This window comes from Vipera ursinii, assembly GCF_947247035.1.
Source record: "Vipera ursinii genome assembly, chromosome: Z".
Lineage (NCBI taxonomy): Eukaryota > Metazoa > Chordata > Lepidosauria > Squamata > Viperidae > Vipera > Vipera ursinii.
In genome coordinates, this window is record NC_139517.1 from 78,955,069 (window position 1) to 78,975,186 (window position 20,118).

Here is a 20,118-nt window from a genome sequence, read left to right on the forward strand (position 1 = left end):
AAGCAAATACAAAAACCATTCTAATATATAACTATGCTACGGTTACAAGTATTTTAGATATTTAAATGTTTTAAAGGGGATGGACCAGCAACCAGCCTTCTGCCACATTTTATTAAAAACAAAAAGCTCTGGCACACCATATCTAATTAATTAATCCGTAATAAACTGCCACTGATGACACTGTATCCCTCATTAATGAACACTGAAATTTAACGTTTCACCGATAATCGTGCAGCCTGATTTCTGGTCTATCTATAACTTCCTCAGTACATACATAACACTAAATAGACCGTGACCTTAAAACTTTATGATCTTGAGCTTTGCTGATGAGATGCGGAGACATTAAAAATTAAGAGCTCAATGAAGGAGAAAAGAAACCCTTTTCGGTATTAACCAACTAAGCCACTCTAGACGTTATCTTATGAAGCATTTTTCAACAGTCGGGAGTCACTGGTCTGCACCAACTATATCAGCCCCCGCGCTTATGACCAGCAGCTTACCTCACGCAGCGAAGGTGCGGGAAGACAAGCCGCAGAAATCGAACTCTCCCATTGGCTACTCTTGGATGGCGCTTCCCTCCTAGGACGCACGCGCATTTCCTTTTCTCTGCCGAGGCCCCTCCTTATCCTGCGTTTCCTTTCCCGCTGCCGTCCTCGGACTACGGGCTGTTGTTGTCAGTACGTTTCGTCGCCCGCCGTGGGACGGAGGAAGCGCGAGCGTAGTCCGTTGGGCGCAGATTCTTCGGAACTTACAGGAAAGGGGTGCGGGCCACGCATAGCGCATAGCGATCGGCTGTCCTCCGTAGTGGCTGGCTGGCGCTTCTTCGCTAAAGAGGCCGGTCTGCGTTCCTCTGTCCGGTGCGTTTGTAGGCGGCGAACGCTGAAGTGGAACCTCCGCTTTCCATGCAGGGAGCGGCGGTTAGAAAGTCGAGGCCGCGACAAAAGGAAAGCCTGCCGCCGTCACCAGTGGCGAGAGTAAGTTGCTAAGGGCGGGGTACGAGACAGACCCAGTTTGGCCTTCTCTTTCTGAGGCCTACCGGGGCAGGTTCCTGTAAGGAACGAGCAGCTATTGGCGATGGGAGGACATGAGTTCCCCAGATTCTCGCCGTCATTCCCGAAGGCGCCCAGAAGGAACCGTATAGGTACGGTTCATGTGCTTCTCCTCTCGCGTTCCCCTTTTGCAGTAGATGGGCGAGGCGAGGAAATACGTATGTGTACGAGACACGGAGAGAGACGGAATGGGGAGGCTCTTTGCGTGTAATTACAGTGTCCCCGAGAGCACGCATGGTGGGTTACAATTCGTTTATTGTTTGTGATTGTCAGCAGTTACAAGGGGAAGGTGAAATTGAGTTTAACCTCTTCTTGTCCCCTTGGCATCGCTAGCGTTTTTGTTTCCATTTTCTTCCCCCAATCCTCAGCAGTCCGAGGAACAGCATTCTTGCTCCCCTTCACCCACCCACCCCGCTATGCATTCGTCCGGCTTAGGTGGCAGATAAGAAATTCGTATATTCGAACTGCAGATCTGTTTGGGTGATGACAGTGCATCTTATTTCTGCAAGCTGGATAGGGAGCCAACAGGTTTGTTCAGAATGAGCATAGCAGTCTTTATTTTTTTTTGTGCACAGAGCTGTCTTCTGTGAAAGTGCTTACATAGCGTTGTCATGCCAAAAACACATTATGGCTTGATGATTTCTTTGGCAAACAGCCATTTTTCTAAGCTGCATCAATTTATGTTTTATTTGCCATCTTTGACACAGGCATCAGACCTGTGGAACGTCTTTATTTGTTTATTCACTTTCTTCTACTTAATTGAAGCAGATGAAAGAGCATGGAACAGGTTTTTATAGTTTAGACTATATCTTATTGATTGAAAAGAAAATTATATTAATTGGAATGTTATTGTTTATAATTATTTAATATCCTTATTTTAAAGTGCAATGTACAATGAATTGTGCATATATTAAAGTCTCATTCTTTGAACAAATGCTTGAAATATTTCTTGAAAATATTTTTGTAGCTTAGATTTTAAAGCTTACTCTTTTAGAAGTTAAAATACATTTTTAACAAAAGGTAGTTTGATTAACTATTGTTCTCCCACAATTGGCTAATATCAATATGAATCCTTCAGAAAGATATGAGACAACTGTTTAAAGCCTGCCCTCTAGTGCAATTGTACTTACCTATATAAGATTATTTTTATGTATCATTTATGGGGAATCACAAGAGTCAGCATTTTGATGTAGGGAAGTGGGACAAAATAAGGATTTGGCACAGTACATATGGTCTCTGAAACAGATAAACCTGCTTGGAAAATGATACTCTTAGGAATGTAAGGCTTACTCTCAGAACCAAAAAATATAACTGATTTTTTTTTCCTGTTACTGCCAGCTGTAGTGATTATGTTGTATGGCCTTTCACACTGATAACTTCTCATCAGAAATACACAATTTGGCTTAGCTTATTTAGATAGTATAATTAGGGACTATATAGAAGACCTAACTGAACATTTTTACAATGTTTAATTTTCTAGACTAGAGTATGTAATGAATATGTGTGTGTATAATGTGTGTATGCATATATGTGTACTCTAATGAAATCCATAAAGCTGAAAAGTTTCTATTCATTTGTCCTGTACTATATGTAATTATAATACTAATGTTTTGGATTTTTTTTAAAAATAGAAAAATTAGAGTTAATTTGATACATGGTGATTGTCAAGAGTATTTACTGAAATATCTAGGTGACCAGATGATATAAAATACTTTTTTGTTTTTTAAATCGGATAGACTTTTTATTATTCAGTGTAAACAATCACAATTTATTTCTCTTTTATGTAGTTTGTTATTCAGAGAACACTTTATGACAAGTTTGTCTAACTTCATTTAATTCATCAATTGCCCTTCTGGTGCACTGGCAACATTTTCTGGATGCCATTTCAGTTGCATTTAATATATTTAGACAGATACCAAATAGATGTAGCAATTGTTTGATCATTCTTGCTTGACAAATTCTTTCATAATATTGTTTTCCCATTGTCCTGTTCTAGAATAGAATTTATTTAGTTTTATTAGGTTATTGCAAGTGTGAGCACTTGCACTTGAACTTGCAAGTGCGAGCACTTTTCTCTGAGCACTAATATAAAGTTCAGTACTATTTAATAAAATAGTAAAGTAATATAGTATTTTATTTTTTGTAATATACTCAGTGTTTCACTGAAGTGGCCTCCTGTTCTCCTTCAAACAATTTTCCTACATATACAAGAGTATAATATGCATTATAACATGATTTCATTGATGTTCTGTGCAGTTTGTAGTAGTATTTTAATTAACTGGAAATAAAATTTTAAAAATTTGAATATAGAAAATTCACTTTCAGTATAGATGAAAAACACTTTCAACTGAGTCGAGCCATAGAGAAATATAATGGTTTTTGTAGTAGAGATAGCACAGTCTTTCTAGAAAATGCCATAATATTGAGTAAATAGATAATCTATTCCATCTTGCTTTAAAAGAGAACATTGTTTCCACAACTCTAGATTTTTGTATTTTTAAAATATTAATGGGGAGAAGGTTCAGAATTGTAGCACTGAAAAGTTTAACTTCATTGGTCATTTTGCAGTAATTAATGTCCTGGCCTATGGGGGTGGGTTGCTCATCCTTAATGGGAAGTAGCTTTGGAAAGTGTGCAAGAAAGCCAGATCAGGAAGGACTTAAGCTCTAGCCAATGTCATAATCATGACCCAAGTGTATATCCTCCCCTAACCTCAGTTATATCTCTGTGTGTGCATATGTATATTTGTCTATGTGTTGTTTCTGTAAAGACAAATATACATATATATTTTTGGCATCATGGATTTCTGGTAAAACACCTGGACTGGAATGTGCTGTGGACCTCAGGCATGTAGTTCTTACTATATGCTATGAGGAAATTATTAAATTTGTTGATTGCTTCTTTTAGCTGATTTGATATTGTCTTAGAGGCATATTTAAATCTTTGACTGCTTAGAAGATTAATTAAAAATAATGGAATAGTTATGTAAATAACTTAAACAATGTAATTAAAAAGGATATGCATATTTGTAAAGGGATTGTGAAGTGTGCCTCTAATACAGATTTATAAGTAATTTCAATTATAGTTGGACCACATATTTATTAATCTATGTTTTATTAATTAATGGTTCCTACAACTCTGTAAAAAAATTCCCCATCTTTTAGATAATGAATGTCCACTAACCAGCTTTTTTGTGGGGGGGGGGGGGATTGGAAGCATAAAACTTACTGCAAGCATTCCAGTATTTCAAGTAGTCTCATGCAGAATTCTTTTTTTGGTCTGTTTCCATGATTTTAATATATTGGCAAATAACTTATCCCAAAACTAACAATGAATTAAATAATTGACCATGCTCCAAGAAATTCTAAAACTTTACTACTTAGAATTTTCCTGGAAGTTATCATTACAAAGAATTTCTGAAGATCTTAACCTTCAAAATTTGTACAGGCTGAATTGTTACTATGAGGATAATACCAGAATTTCTCTTTGGCAGATATGTTCTTTATTTGTAATATGTTATATATTTTCTTGATTCTGATAAAAAGTATATAAAAGACAAAATCAGAAATAGAAAAATTGGGAATAAGAAAGAAATTGGCCCCATTCAGAGATATTATCAAAAATATCTGTGTCCCTTGGCTTCGAGGATTTCCTAAAAAGGTACATTTGGACAGATATCAGTGATAAAACGAAGTCTCCAAGAATATATTCCCATAATGTATATGTCCTGTGTGTACTTCATTGTAGAGCATTATATACTAATGGCAAATGTGCAGGATGATGCAATTAAAAATCCAGTCTCCAAATATTTTTTAAAAATAAGGAAAGTTTGTTGTAGAATTAAAACATAACTATTAGAATTAAAATATAGTGATTACTAGAGAGAAAGTTCCTGTTTGGGTATAGAAAAGAATGAAGTATTAAAAGCCTCCATTTTTTCCTTCCATGTATTCAATTCAGTTTTTATATATGTTCTGAGGCAGAGTATCAAACTCGCAATGTCACGTCATGTGTCACGATGTATCATGACTTTTTTTCCATTGCTGGCAATGGGGTGGGTGCAGTTTCAACATATGGCATCCGGCCTGTGGGCCGGCAGTTTGACACCCCTGCTCTAAGGCTACACAGTTAGTAATGTTTATGATTTAAGATTTTTTTTTAATAGAAAGCAATATATTTTTCTTGACAGTTTATATGTCCTTCCAAATGAATTTTAGGATGACAGTTTATGTATATATTCATATAGTTGTTTTTTGTGAGATTTATATAACTCCTTTAAATATAAAACAATTATGGCGACTAAGTAAATATTTTTATGTAGGAAATAACAGTGGAAGATGTGAAACTGGTCTTGGTACTGGATATAGAAATGTCAGCAGATGAATCTTCTAAAAATATGAAGAAACCTTGCAACTGGATGATCAAAGCATAACTAAGATGTTACCTTTGAGAAGAGCATTTCCAAGGTTAGTAGACCCTAACTTATTGAATATAGATTTTATTTCACTTGGAGATTTGTCTTAGTTGTCACAATGATATAAAAAAATGTATACAATTCTAATATGGATCGTCATCTGACAATGGACCATTAAAATATTTATTTTCTTCTCATTACAAATGTATATGCAATGACAAAAGATTATGATCTATTGTAGTTCTCTTTTAGGAAGGACAGGATTAAAGTGAGAAAAAAGAGATGGGCCAGGTCAAGCTGTTGAGATGACTTTTTCTAACCTGGGATTAGCAGGATCTACATTTTTTACAAAAAATGTTTTAATTTTGTTTTACTTTAATCATAGTTGATAATATGCTGCACATTTTTCTTGGAAAGGCCTTGGTTGTACAATTTGACTGTATTATTCCTGATAGTTTATTTTTCCATTTTTAAAAAAATAATTAATACATAATTGACTATGATAAGCATTGAAATCTAAATATAACATTTGTCTCATGAATCCGTCTTTCTAGTAATTTGTGTATATTGCATAGTTTTATATTATGACCCCATCCTCTCTGTATACACAGAGAGAGATGCACAAAGAGAGACACAAGAATACACATGCAAATGGTTGGGGTTTAGAGAAATTACCTATAGTGAAGAGATAATATGGAAATAAGCAAAAAGTACGGACAATTACAGATAATCCTTGATTTACATCCATTCATTTAGTGACTGTTCAACATTATAACAGCACTGGAAAAAACATTTTTCACACTTATAACCCTTTCAGCATCTCTGTGATCACGTAATCAAAATTTGAATATTTGGCAATTGGTTCATATTTATAATTATTGCAGTGTCCCAGGGTCATCTGATTTTCTTTTGCAACCTTCTGACAAGCAAAGTCAATTGGGAAACCTTCACTTAACAACTGTGTTACTTAACAACTGGAGTGATTCACTTAACAGTGGTGGCAAGAATGATCATAAAATGGGGCAAAATTATCTTAACTGTCTTGCTCAGCCACAGAAATTTGGGCTTAATTGTGGTTGTAAGTTGAGAATTACCTGTATGATAGATGCTTTGTTATTCTCTCGCTCTACTCTGTTCCTATAAAAGAGTTTTGTAATATAAAATAATAGATAAGTATAAAATTATCTGATTTTATTAGAAAATATGTCAGATATTCATCCTGAAATTTTATTTACTAGTATTTATTTATTTATTTATTTATTTGTTTATTTATTTATTTATTTATTTATTTATTTATTAAATTTGTATACCGCCCTTCTCCCGAAGGACTCAGGGCGGTGAACAGGGCAATACATATCAAAAACAAGATACAAAAATTAAAAACGATTAAAAAAATGCCCACGAATAAGTTAAAACACATTAAAAGTAGGTTAAAACACATTAATAAAACCCAACCCCATCCCATCAGGCCAGGCCAGCTTGTTCGAAAAGGTAGGTTTTGAGATCTCGCCGGAAGGAGCGGAGGTCAGGCGCCATCCGGAGCTCGACCAGAAGATGGTTCCATAAATCCGGCGCACCCACAGAGAACGCCCTCCCCCTGGGGGCCACCAGTCGGCATTCTTTGACCGGTGGCACCCTGAGGAGGCCCTCTCTGTGGGAGTGTACTGGGCGGAGGGAAGTTGACGCCGGCCACAGGTGCTCCCCAAGGTATTCCATGCCATGTAGGGTTTTGTAGGTCATTACCAACACCTTGAATCTCACCCGGAAGACAACTGGAAGCCAATGCAGCTCACGGAGCAGAGGTGTAACATTTGGCAATCTTTTCAGCAGTTTTCAGATTTCTTAATATGTTTTAAGTTCAGGAAATAGCAGTCATCTGTTAAAATTTTTGTGGAATTAGCTTTCTTCCCCCCCCCCCCATTTTTTTCCCTTCTAAACTGCATAATTTAATGATTCAACTACTTGGAGTGTTAGATAAACCTTGTCTGTGTCTATGATATTTCTAAACTGACCAATCTAAATTATTCAAATTTCTTTCAAGAAAATTCTTTTATACTGGGCTCTTTCATAAAAAAAGTACAACGCTTATACATAGCAGAAATGTTTTTTTAAATGTACATTTATAATAATTTTATTTCTGATTTTTTAGGTGTGTCTGGCAGCGAAGATGACTTGTATGTCTATTTCAGAGATCCTTATATGAAAAAAAACAAGTTTTATAAAGTGTCGGCATTACTACTTGGAGAGTATGGCAGGTTTTAAACGAGGATATGATGGAAAAATTGCTGGATTGTATGATTTGGATAAAACCTTAGGCAGAGGGCATTTTGCTGTGGTGAAGCTTGCCCGACATGTATTTACAGGTGAAAAAGTGGCAGTAAAAGTAATTGACAAGACCAAGTTAGATACTCTTGCCACTGGACATCTTTTCCAAGAAGTCAGATGTATGAAACTAGTGCAACATCCTAATATTGTTCGTCTGTATGAAGTTATTGACACCCAGACCAAACTTTATCTGATCTTAGAACTTGGTGATGGAGGAGATATGTTTGATTATATCATGAAACATGAAGAAGGTCTTAATGAAGATCTGGCAAAAAAATATTTTGCTCAGATTGTTCATGCTATATCCTACTGCCATAAACTGCATGTTGTTCACAGAGACTTAAAACCAGAAAATGTTGTCTTTTTTGAAAAACAAGGACTTGTGAAATTAACTGATTTTGGGTTTAGCAACAAATTTCAACCTGGGAAAAAACTTACAACAAGCTGTGGCTCTCTTGCATATTCTGCTCCTGAAATTTTACTTGGTGATGAATATGATGCACCTGCAGTAGGTAAGTTAATGGACTATTAAACAAAATCTTAATTGCTACATTTTTGTGTTCAGATGAGCTATTCTTGAAAAATTATTCAGTGTTTCCCAATTTTATGACATCCAGGAACTGCAGTTTCCAGAATTCACAGCTAATAGGCTAAAAAAGAATTCTGAAAGTTGCAATTCTAAGACATTTTGAGGATACCTTGTTATGAAAGGGGTGGATTTAATTATTCGAAGCGTACATTTTAAAAGATATTTGTGTCCTTTCATTGTATTAATCTAGTGTTAGAGGCAAGTAATCAGGTATCCTCCAGATATTTTGGAACTGCAAATTCATTTAAGCTTCAACTATATGATCAGCAAATTTCAAACAACTGGAGACTATAGCCTATTTCTGTTATTTTAAGGGTGACTCCTAAAGTTAACTACAGTTAACTCCTAGTACAGTTAAAGTTAACTACAGCTAGTTAGTCCTCGACTTATGACCACAATTTAGCCCAAAATTTATGTTAAGTGAGACATTTGTTAAAGGGAATTTTGCCCCATTTGCGACCTTTCTAGCCATAGTTGTTAAGGAAATCACTGCAGTTGTTAAGTTAGTAACAAGGTTGTTAAGTAAATCTGGTTTTCCCATTGACTTTGCTTGTCAGAAGCTGTTCACATGACCCCAGGACATTGCAGCTGTCATAAATTTGACCAATTGCCAACCATCTAAATTTTGATCACATGACCATGTGGATGCTGCAACAGTCATGAGAAAAATGGTCATAAGTCATTTTTTTTCAAGGTCGTAATTTTGAATGGTCACTAAAACTGTTGTAAGCCGAGGACTACCTGTAATCATGGTTAAAAGCTGACACATTCTATGATTATATTATCTCAAATATACTGTGCAATTTACAATGGGTGCTAGATAATGTTCACTTCATATATAATATAGTTCAGTATGTATTTAATAGCATCTTAACCAGTGGCAGAATTCAGCTGGTTCACATCACTTTGGCAGAACCGGTAGCTAATTTTCTTTGTTGACCAGGCCCAGAATGGACTTCTGGAAGCAGCATCCACACAGAGAACCAGTTGTTCACATATTTGAATCCCACCACTGATCTTAACTATTATGAACAAATAACCAATTTTGCACTCACAAGTACAGTTCAAATACTTGCATTACCTCTCTGATTTAGGAGTACAACATAAGTGTTCTGGTTACTGACTTCTCTTATAGTTGCATTTATGTGGAAGTAGCCTCTAATTTTCAGCAAAAAATCTTCAGATGTTTCAATCATGTATTCTTTCATTGTGACTCTTGCCGTTGTCATTGACTATTGTTGAGTTTTCAAACTGTGCCCCCAAATTGTGCCCCCAACTTTGAACAAGAGAAACTAAGGCAAAAAAAGGGGTGTATACAGCTACCTTTCCAAAGTTAAATGGGCTTGTTCTCATGAAAAAACATGTCTGCAGTTTTATGAATCAGGATTGGTTTGTTTAATTTAATTTAAAAATCCTGGGGTACTTCATTTTATTACACACAAACACACAGAGCCTAGTTGTGGTCACATTTCTATTTGATAATTAAAAATATTGTAATCCATATACTATTGAGATAATTCATCTTAAAATAGTTGGCTTCCAGCTCTTGTCTGCTTTCCCCAGAATTTAGTTTAAAAGCTGTAATGCAACTTTTTCATTATCAAACCTTCATCCATTGGGAATTGTAACTGCTCCATGAAATTATAACTTTATTCAAGGGTTCCAGATAGGATCCATGTTTCAAATAACAAAACACATAACCAGTTACGACCATCTTCAAGTTTATATCAAAGGCCTATGGTTCACAATTGTTCAAATCCATATTGTATAAATTTGATTTACTGATCATGAAAAAAGGATGGATATAATAATTTGCTTCAGTGAGCAGCTAAAATGGTTACTTACTTTAATTGCACTATGGTGACAGATATTTCTTCTCTAAATGTATGAATCTATTGTTTTTTCCTCTCAACCACATATTTTGGATACTTGGATTTCTTGAATTTCTGTGGTTTTTCTAATGTTGCTAATTTCCTTTATTATACATGCAGTATTATCAGTGAAACAACATTAGGCTTAATTCTTACAAGCCAAGTATTGTACAACAGTTAAACAGGAAATCCTTTACTAAAATAGTAATTCCCCCACACAAAAAAGGAAATGGGCAGGAAAGAGTGAGCACATAGTATGTATAATCAAAGTAGATAGAAAAGAAATAGTTGCTGGGGAAATGTTACATGAAAGTTTAGTAACAACTGAAATTGATTTACAATTGAAAGTCTTTTTTGCTTTCATGTGGCCATTGTGTGAGAAGTATTTCAGTTGGATATGTGACTTCAAAGTTCTCCTTTTATAAGTAGAAAGCTAACTGGGGTCTAAAGGGTAACATAAAAAAGATAAATTTGTCCTGAAAATGCCCTGACAAAAGTCTGAGACTAATATAGTCAAAAGTTAAGATACTGAGTAAAACAAATAAAAATTTGTTTGACACTTCTAATGGTAGCAATAAATATGGAGGTGAAGAAATTGGTATGTTCTTGAGATTTTTTGACCGTGGATATTAGGATATCCACACAGTTTCATACAGCTACCTTAACCTATCCATTTCAATTTGGTCTACTTTTCGACTGCAGGTCATAACAATACAGCAGTTAAGATAAATGTTAACCATAAAATATGTTAGAATACATTAAAATCAAATAAAATGAATGGAGTATTATTTAATAAAAGGTTAAGAACATTTAATGAATGTTCATCAAATCTTTCCCAAATCTATTAAATATTGTATAAATCAGGCCAAAATTACTCCTCTTTGAAGGGCTCTAAAACTGAATTGAAGAAGCTTTTTGGATGAGAATTGGAATGTTTCTAGGTAAAAAAAACAAAGTCCAGTTGCCTTTTGGAAAAAAAAACCCTTTAGGACCCCCGTGACTTGGGATGATTGAGAATCTTCATGGACACAAGAGTTCCAATTTTTCCCCATGATTAGAAGCAGAAATAGGGCAATATAAAAAAGTGTTAAAAATCTGTAATTTTGTTAGAACATGGGCAGATAATACTAATTACCGTATATACTTGAGTATAAGCCGACTCGATTATAAGCCGAGACCCCTAATTTTACCCCCCAAAATTGGAAAAAGTTGGTGACTCGAGTATAAGCCGAGTCTTTTTTTCTGCTCTTGACACAACCTTTAGTTTGAAAGCAGCTTCGTATGACCTGCGTCTTTGTTTTGGTGCAGGAGTACTAGAAGTACTGGGCTCCGGGTGTTTTTCCTAAGCTTGACCGGACGGAGTGGCGGTGGGGGGGAAAGCGCCGGCGGGTGAGGCACCGGCCGGCGCTTCCCCCCCATCTCTCGCTTGCCCGCTGCCTCGGCCGTTCCGCCCCCAACTCACCGGCCGGCACTTCCCCCCCATCTCTCGCTTGCCCGCTGCCTCGGCCGTTCCGCCCCCAACTCACCGGCCGGCGCTTCCCCCCCCCATCTCTCGCTTGCCCGCTGCCTCGGCCGTTCCGCCCCCAACTCACCGGCCGGCGCTTCCCCCCCATCTCTTGCTTGCCCGCTGCCTCGCCCGTTCCGCCCCCAACTCACCCGCCGGCGCTTCCCCCCCCATCTCTCGCTTGCCCGCTGCCTCGCCCGTTCCGCCCCCAACTCACCCGCCGGCGCTTCCCCCCCATCTCTCGCTTGCCCGCTGCCTCGCCCGTTCTGCCCCCAACTCACCGGCCGGCGCTTCCCCCCCATCTCTCACTTGCCCGCTGCCTCGGCCGTTCCGCCCCCAACTCACCGGCCGGCGCTTCCCCCCATCTCTCGCTTGCCCGCTGCCTCGGCCGTTCCGCCCCCAACTCACCGGCCGGCGCTTCCCCCCCACCTCTCGCTTGCCCGCTGCCTCGGCCGTTCCGCCCCCAACTCACCGGCCGGCGCTTCCCCCCCACCTCTCGCTTGCCCGCTGCCTCGGCCGTTCCGCCCCCAACTCACCCGCCGGCGCTTCCCCCCCATCTCTCGCTTGCCCGCTGCCTCGCCCGTTCCGCCCCCAACTCACCCGCCGGCGCTTCCCCCCCATCTCTCGCTTGCCCGCTGCCTCGGCCGTTCCGCCCCAACTCACCGGCCGGCGCTTCCCCCCCATCTCTCGCTTGCCCGCTGCCTCGGCCGTTCCGCCCCCAACTCACCGGCCGGCGCTTCCCCCCCATCTCTCGCTTGCCCGCTGCCTCGCCCGTTCCGCCCCCAACTCACCCGCCGGCGCTTCCCCCCCATCTCTCGCTTGCCCGCTGCCTCGCCCGTTCCGCCCCCAACTCACCCGCCGGCGCTTTCCCCCCCACCGCCACTCCGTCCGGTCAAGCTTAGGAAAAACACCCGGCGCTACGATTGCGCTGCCGGGCGGGCGACCGGGCAAGCCGGGCGCAATACCTAGCTAGCTCTCAGGGTTTCCGAAAGAAAGGCGGCTGCTTACCGTAAGTAAAGGCTGGGAAGGAAAGCGAAACGTAAGGCGCTAGAGCGCATGAAGGAGGCAGGCGCGCGCCCAGTCCCGACGGGAGCCCAAGACACGTGAGGTCAGCAGTCAGCACGAAGCCATCCCGGCGGGTGAGTTGGGGGCGGAACGGCCGAGGCAGCGGGCGAGCGAGAGATGGGGGGGAAAGCGGCGGCGGCGGTGAGTTCGCGCCCTCCCACCCTGCCTGCCCCCTGGCCGGTGCCTTCGCCCCGCAAGCCCCCCCGACTTGCCCGGAGGAAGCGGCGGCGGCGCGGCGCTGCGGGCCGGGAGGGGGGCGTGGCGGGGGCTGCCCCTCCTGCCGAGGAGCCGAGCCCGGCGGCGTGTGTGTGTGTGTGTGTGTGAGACCCGCAGGAATGGCTAGTTGCGTTTCTCTGTGTGTCAAGCCCCGTGGGCTCGACACACAGGAAGGGGGGGAATGCCGGAATGCCGCTTCCCTACCAGCCATTCCCGTGGGTCTGACACACACAAGCACGCACGAGGGGGAGAAACAACGCTGGACTGCCGCCAGCTCTGCAAGGCTCTGCCGCTCCCTTCTCTCAGCAGCCTGTTCCGAACGAAGGGACAGTTCTTTTTTTTGTTGACTGGAGTATAAGCCGAAGTGGAGTTTTTCAGCCCAAAAAGTGGGCTGAAAAATTCGGCTTATACTCAAGTATATACGGTATATGGTCTTTGAATTAGTTGCTTAAAGTTTTTGTAATACATTATTAGGAAGTCCCATTCAAATGGAAAGTAGGCATTTTGAATAATAAATTACTAAGTAAATTGTATATAGTTGGAAAGATAAATTTGTGGTATGCATATCTGTCAGTGATTTAAAAAATGCTACCTGTTTGAAATGTTTCATGTGAATTTCCTTTTTAGTATTTGTCATGTGCATCTGTTACTATCAAAAATCTTACTTTTCTGGAAGATCATTAGGAAATGATGATCTGGTGATAAATCATTTGGATGAGATTGGCCTGCACTAATAGTTTCAAGCTACATAATATTAATAGTATCTTATATAATTAATCTTATTTTGCAGATAATTTTTTCATGGTATTTTTTTAAAAAAAATGTGGATTTACAGGAGAGTCCCATGAAAGTGTGTTATTCACTGATTTTTCCTGCAGTACCACTCCCTGCCATCTGGAGATTGCATTATGTTATAGTAAATTTTTCACAAATAATTTTTCTATGATATTTTAATGAAAATAAAGATTAATATGAGAATCCCACAAAACATTTATTCACATAACGTTTCTGTAATACCACTCCCAGGCACCTGGAGTTCTTATTATATCATAGTAATGCTTACTCCTTTATGCTGACAAAATATCTTTGTAGTTAGTCCAAGAGGTATATCTGATGAATGTTACAGGTAATTAATTTCTAAGGCTATTAAAAGATTCTGCTCATGGCCACTAATATGACTAAAGATGTATAATCGTTTTTTATTTATATGTTTTTAGAAATTAGTAACAAAGTATAGTATGCCTCCTTTGTCGTGATGCAATTATATTAAAAAGACAGGTTTTTTTCTACTGATTAACATTTTATTTCATTAAAGAACAATTTATTAATTCTTTAAGGATTCAATGTAAAATACATTAGTTGTCAGTTTTGTTTGGCATTCTTTTCAAAATAAAACAATTGCATTTTTAATAATCTGCACAACAAAATCCACAGTAAATTTTGGAGCCCTCTACTTACTAGATTTGTGACAAGCATTAAAGAGGTAGTCAGTGACGAAGTTTGGTTTCCATAGCAGTGACTTAATGTTATGTAAGGAGTAAGGAAATTGCATGTATTTGCCTGGTTGTCATGGCTTTGAGAATCTGGCTGGAACAACTTTCACAATTGGGGTGTTTCAGAAGCATTTGAAAAACAGCAAATGCTAACCAGAAGCTATAAATTTAATACATTACAATTCCAAATTACATACTGTGTAATTATATATTTAAGAGTTAAGACTTTCCTTAAATGAAGCATTATGTTTTAAATCACTGATGTTCCTAATATTTTTGTAGACTCAATCAGATCCATTGTTTAAGGGTATTTAATAGAATTTTTAATTTGTTTTTGATAAATACTTGGATTCCCGATACTGCTCCAGAGTTTTCATGAAGTTTTGTTGCCTGACTGTTTGCTAATGGGAGCAACCAATCTAAAAATAACTAAAATCATGGTAGTGAAAGTTTTTTAAGTGAATGCTAAGCGAGGTAGAGAAATATTGAGAAAACTTTTAAGTTAAATAATTTTTGGTTTCCTACTTAGTAACAAATACACAAATATTTTTTCTTCTGTATAATTTTTGATTGCTTTGATTAATGTAAAATTGTATTTCCAAATGGTCACAATTGTTTTAGTTAAAGCCCGGCAGCAAAGCTCTTGCCATTTATCTTTTTAATCATAATCTGAAAAAAAATCATAGAGGTCCAATTAATACAGAGGTCCTTAATGTTTTGGACACCAGGGACCGGTTCCGTGGAGAGAGGTTTTTCCACAGACCGGAGATGTGTGGTTTTGTGTGCTGGTTGCATCCCGTGGATGGGGCTTTGCTTGTTTGTGCGTACTGATTGCTAGCATGCTGCGGCCCAGTATTGGTCGATGGACTGGGTGTTGGGGACTCCTGAATTAATACGAAAGACTTTCACTTTAGATATTTTAAGGAGTTCTGCCCTGCATTTTAATGAATAAATGGACCTTGCCTGTTAACAGGTTAGACTGCTAATCCATCTGACATAGACTTTTTTATTCAAATGTGGGTTCTGTTGACTTGTGCTTTATGACAGGAAGATATATTTTTTAAAAATGGCATTTTAATTCTATTCAAATGCACAATACATGGCCTACAAAATATAAAATACCCAATTAAGAAAATACAGAAAAAGGGGAAAGGAAAACAAAGATAAACAAGAAGTGTTTATTCAGTATTCATATAAAAAGGCTTGATAGAGGTCTTCAATGCTATAACATTTAACATTTTGTAGGCATCTACAGAATTTAAGAAAACATTCCTAAATGTAGGCTCCCGTAGGAAAAGTTCGTACACAAGCAATTTCAGGATCTCTAGTTCTCTATGCAGTAAGACTGTCCCTGATGTCAATGCTTAACTAAATAATGAACATGTAGTTCTCATTTAGCAACTGTCTCAGTAAATAACCATTCACAAATATAATGGTATCAATAGTACTAAACAATAATAAAAATAATTTTCTGAGTTATGAGTACCTTATGCTCAAATTTCTGCACCTGAGAACACATGTTGTAATGAGAGTAACACTGGCATTTTTGCATGATAGAAGTTTTTAATCTAGATAAGCTGGTAGCTACTAGCAGTCTTTGTAACACCTCTCTCTCTCTCTCTCTCTCTCTCTCTCTCTCTCTCTCTCTCTCTCTCTCTCTCTCTCTTTCTCCCTCTCTCTCTCCCTCCCTCCCTCCCTCCTTCTCTTTCTTTCACATGGTTTGTTAAGGGATTATGTCATTGGAACCAATTGCAGTTGCTAAATGAGGACTACCTGTCCTCATTTTTGGCTTCTTTGTTTCTTGATGTTTAGAAATTTAAATATAAGCAAAACTTGAATTTGGCTTGGTAGCTGCTTGGCAGTCAGAGCAGTTGTTTTATTATTTGTTTTGACTGATAGGATCACCAAACCTGAAAAATTCAAAGTGAATTATGTTAAAAATTATAAAAAGAAAAAGTGAAATATAAAAATTAAAATATTTCATGTAAGTTTTCCAGTCTTTATCTAGTTAGTTATGATCTTGTAAATTCTGACTAATTAAAATGTTTGGTCAAATAGTATATAAATATTTTCTGTCTTGAAGTTTAAAATTCATTATCTTTTCCTAGATATATGGAGTCTGGGAGTTATTCTTTACATGTTGGTATGTGGTCAACCGCCTTTTCAAGAAGCAAATGATAGTGAAACTTTGACCATGATAATGGATTGTAAATACACAGTACCATCTCGGGTGTCCAAAGAATGTAAAGAGTAAGTAAATTATTCTATAAAATGACAGATCTCTGTATCCAAGATATATGTAGAGAAAAAAATCAAAGAAATTACAAAATATATTTTACTCAAATAGACATAAATCATGGTCTAGAATTGATATGATATGGACATGTTTGGAACTTAAAACGATGATACAAGAAGTTGAGATAGAAACTAGTGGTTGGTCAGACCATAACCCAATAAAGATGACTTGGAGAGGAACTTGAATGCATTTGGGTTAATATAAAAGGAGGGGGGAATGATATTGCCATAGGTCTATACTATAGGCCACCCAACCAAACAGAGGAAATAGATGAACGTTTTGCTAGTCAGCTAAGGTATGTAGGAAGCACATCACAATAGTAATGGGGGACTTTAATTACCCTGACATCAATGGGAAGACAAACTCTGCACCAAGTGGAAGATCAAACAGATTCCTGACAAACCTAGCAGACAATTTTGTCTCCCAAAAAGTAGAGAAGGGAAGTAGGAGATTAGCCATATTGGATCTAATCTTCAATAACAGAGATGAAATGATAGAAAGTGTTGAAGCCACAGGAACCTTGGGGGGAAGTGATTGTGCAATATTGGAATTCAAAATTCTGGAAGTGCAAGCAATAGAACATAGTCAAACTAGAGTCTTGGACTTTAAAAGAGCTAATTTCAATAAACTTAGAGAGACCTTGGAAAGGATTCCATGGATGAGAATCCTAAAGGGGAAAACAACTCAAGAAGCTTGGGAAATTTTGAAAAGTGAGATAATAAAAGCCCAGTCTAGCACAATACCAACAAAGAAGAAAAATAACAGCTCTTAAAACAAACCAGCATGGCTGCATAAAGAACTCTCTTATAAATTGAAAGATAAAAAGGACAAGTATAAAAAGTGGAAAGAGGGGCACATAGCTTAAGGCAGAATATCAGCAAATAGCCCATGCCTGTAAAGATGAAGTGAGGAAAGCTAGAGCTCAAAATGAACTAAAGCTTGCGACCAGAGTCAAAAATAAAAACAACAACAACAACAAAAGCTTCTTTCAACATGTAAAAAACAAGAAAAAAGTTAAAGAAATGATTGGTCCATAACTGGTGGGAAGTGGCAAGAAAGTGACAACAGGGAGAAAGCGGAACTATTAATTCATTTTTTGCCTCTATCTTTAGACAAAGGGAAAAAACAATCCAACCTATCAAAAAAGTGCCATAAAAAACAGAACAGAAACACAAGTTAAGATAGGCAAGAAAATGGTAAATGAACACCTGTCCAGCCTAGATGAGTTCAAATCACCAGGACCAGATGGATTACACCCCAAAATTCTTAAGGAACTGGCAGACGTGATCTCAGAACCACTGAACTTAATTTTTCAAAGATCCTGGAGCACTGGGGAACTACCAGAGGACTGGAAAAGAGCTGATGTAGTTCCCATCTTCAAAAAAGGGAAAAAAAATAGATCCAGGAAACTACAGACCTATCAGCCTGACCTCAATACCTGGGAAGATTCTGGAAAAGATAATCAAACAATGAATCAGCGAACACCTTGATGCAAACAAAGTCATTACTAAAAGCCAACATGGGTTTGTCAAAAACAGATCATGCCAGACAAATCTTATTGCATTCTTTAACCAAGTGACAAAATTAGTGGACCAGAGGAACGCTGTAGATATAATTTACTTGGACTTCAGTAAGGCATTTGATAAAGTAGATCACAACCTACTACTTGATAAGATAGAAAAATGTGGGTTAGATAGCATTACCACCAGATGGATTCGTAGCTGGCTGACAGGCCGTACTCAGCGTGTGGTCCTCAATGGAACCGCATCTACATGGAAGGAAGTGTGTAGTGGGGTGCCCCAGGGCTCTGTTCTGGGCCCAGTGCTCTTCAATATCTTTATTAATGATTTGGATGAGGGGATAGATGGGGAACTCATCAAATTTGCAGACGACACCAAGCTGGCAGGAATAGCCAATACTCTAGAAGATAAGCTTAAGATACAGAAGGATCTGGACAGACTCGAACACTGGGCACTATCTAACAAAATGAAATTCAATGGTGAAAAAGTAAGGTTCTACATTTAGGCAGGAAAAATCAAATGCATAGGTATAGTATAGGTGGTACCTTGCTCAATAGTAGTAACTGTCAGAGGGATCTCGGAGTCTTGGTAGACAATCACTTCAATATGAGCCAGCAGTGTGCTGCAGCTGCCAAAAAAGCCAACACAGTGCTAGGCTTTATTAACGGAGGGATAGAATCGAGATCAAGTGAAGTACTAATACCACTTTACAATGCTTTGGTAAGGCCACACCTGGAATACTGCATCCAGTTTTGGTCACCACGATGTAAAAAAGATGTCGAGACTCTAGAAAGGGTACAGAGAAGAGCAACAAAGATGATTAGGGGGCTGGAGGCTAAAACATAGGGAACGGTTGCTGGAATTGGGTATGTGTAGTTTAATGGAGAGAAGGGTGAGGGGTGACATGATAGCAGTGTTCCAATATCTCAGGGGCTACCACAAAGAAGAGGGAGTCAAGCTATTCTCCAAAGCACCTGAAAGCAGGACAAGAAACAATGGATGGAAACTAGTCAAGGAGAGAAGCAACCTAGAACTAAGGAGAAACTTCCTGACAGTTAGAACAATTAACCAGTGGAACAACCTGCCTCCAGAGGTGGTGAATGCTCCAACACTGGAGGTTTTTAAGAAGAGACTGGACAGCCATTTGCCTGAAATGGTATAGGGTTTCCTGCCTGAGCAGGGGGTTGGACTAGATGACCTCCAATGTCCCTTCCAACATTATATTATATTATATTATATTATATTATATTATATTATATTATTATATTATTATATTATATTATATTATATTATATTATAATATTATATTTATTATATTATTATATTATATATTTATTATATTATATTATATTATTTATTTTATTTATTATTGGGACTTATATGCCGCCCTATCTCCCGAAGGACTCAGGGCGGCTAACAACAGTAACATATAATAAATACAGAAGTTAAGATAAAAAATAAAATTAAAGGCCTCTGTACAATAAATTAAAATTAAAATGAGTTAAAAATTAAAAACATAATTAAAATCCCTGTCAGTCCAGGTCAGCCAGGTGGAAAAGGAGTGTTTTGAGGCTGCGGCGAAAGGAATGGAGATCTTGGGCCATCCAAAGCTCAAGGGGGAGCTGGTTCCACAGGGCTGGCGCTCCCACAGAGAAGGCCCTCCCCCTGGGGGTCGCCAGCCAACATTGTTTAGCCGACGGTACCCTGAAGAGGCCTTCTCTGTGTGAGCGTACTGGGCGATGGGAATTCGTGGATATACTTTACTTGGACTTCAAT

General features: G+C 38.6%; 1 protein-coding gene across 8 annotated transcripts in view; it reads left to right on the plus strand.

Moving 5' to 3' along the window:
* The first annotated feature begins 705 nt into the window (after window positions 1-705).
* The window catches only part of SNRK (SNF related kinase), a 40,902-nt gene continuing 21,489 nt past the window's right edge, over window positions 706-20,118 (plus strand). For 5 of the 8 annotated variants that reach the window (XM_083378543.1, XM_083378542.1, XM_083378537.1 and 2 more), the window contains exons 1-4: window positions 706-974; window positions 5,371-5,515; window positions 7,613-8,300; window positions 16,635-16,776. In XM_083378543.1, coding sequence (XP_083234669.1) covers window positions 7,712-8,300; window positions 16,635-16,776 — 731 coding nt within the window. In that variant the 5' untranslated portion in view covers window positions 706-974; window positions 5,371-5,515; window positions 7,613-7,711. The remainder of the gene's footprint in view (window positions 975-5,370; window positions 5,516-7,612; window positions 8,301-16,634; window positions 16,777-20,118) is intronic. The other 3 variants (XM_083378540.1, XM_083378538.1, XM_083378541.1) reach the window with 2 other exon arrangements.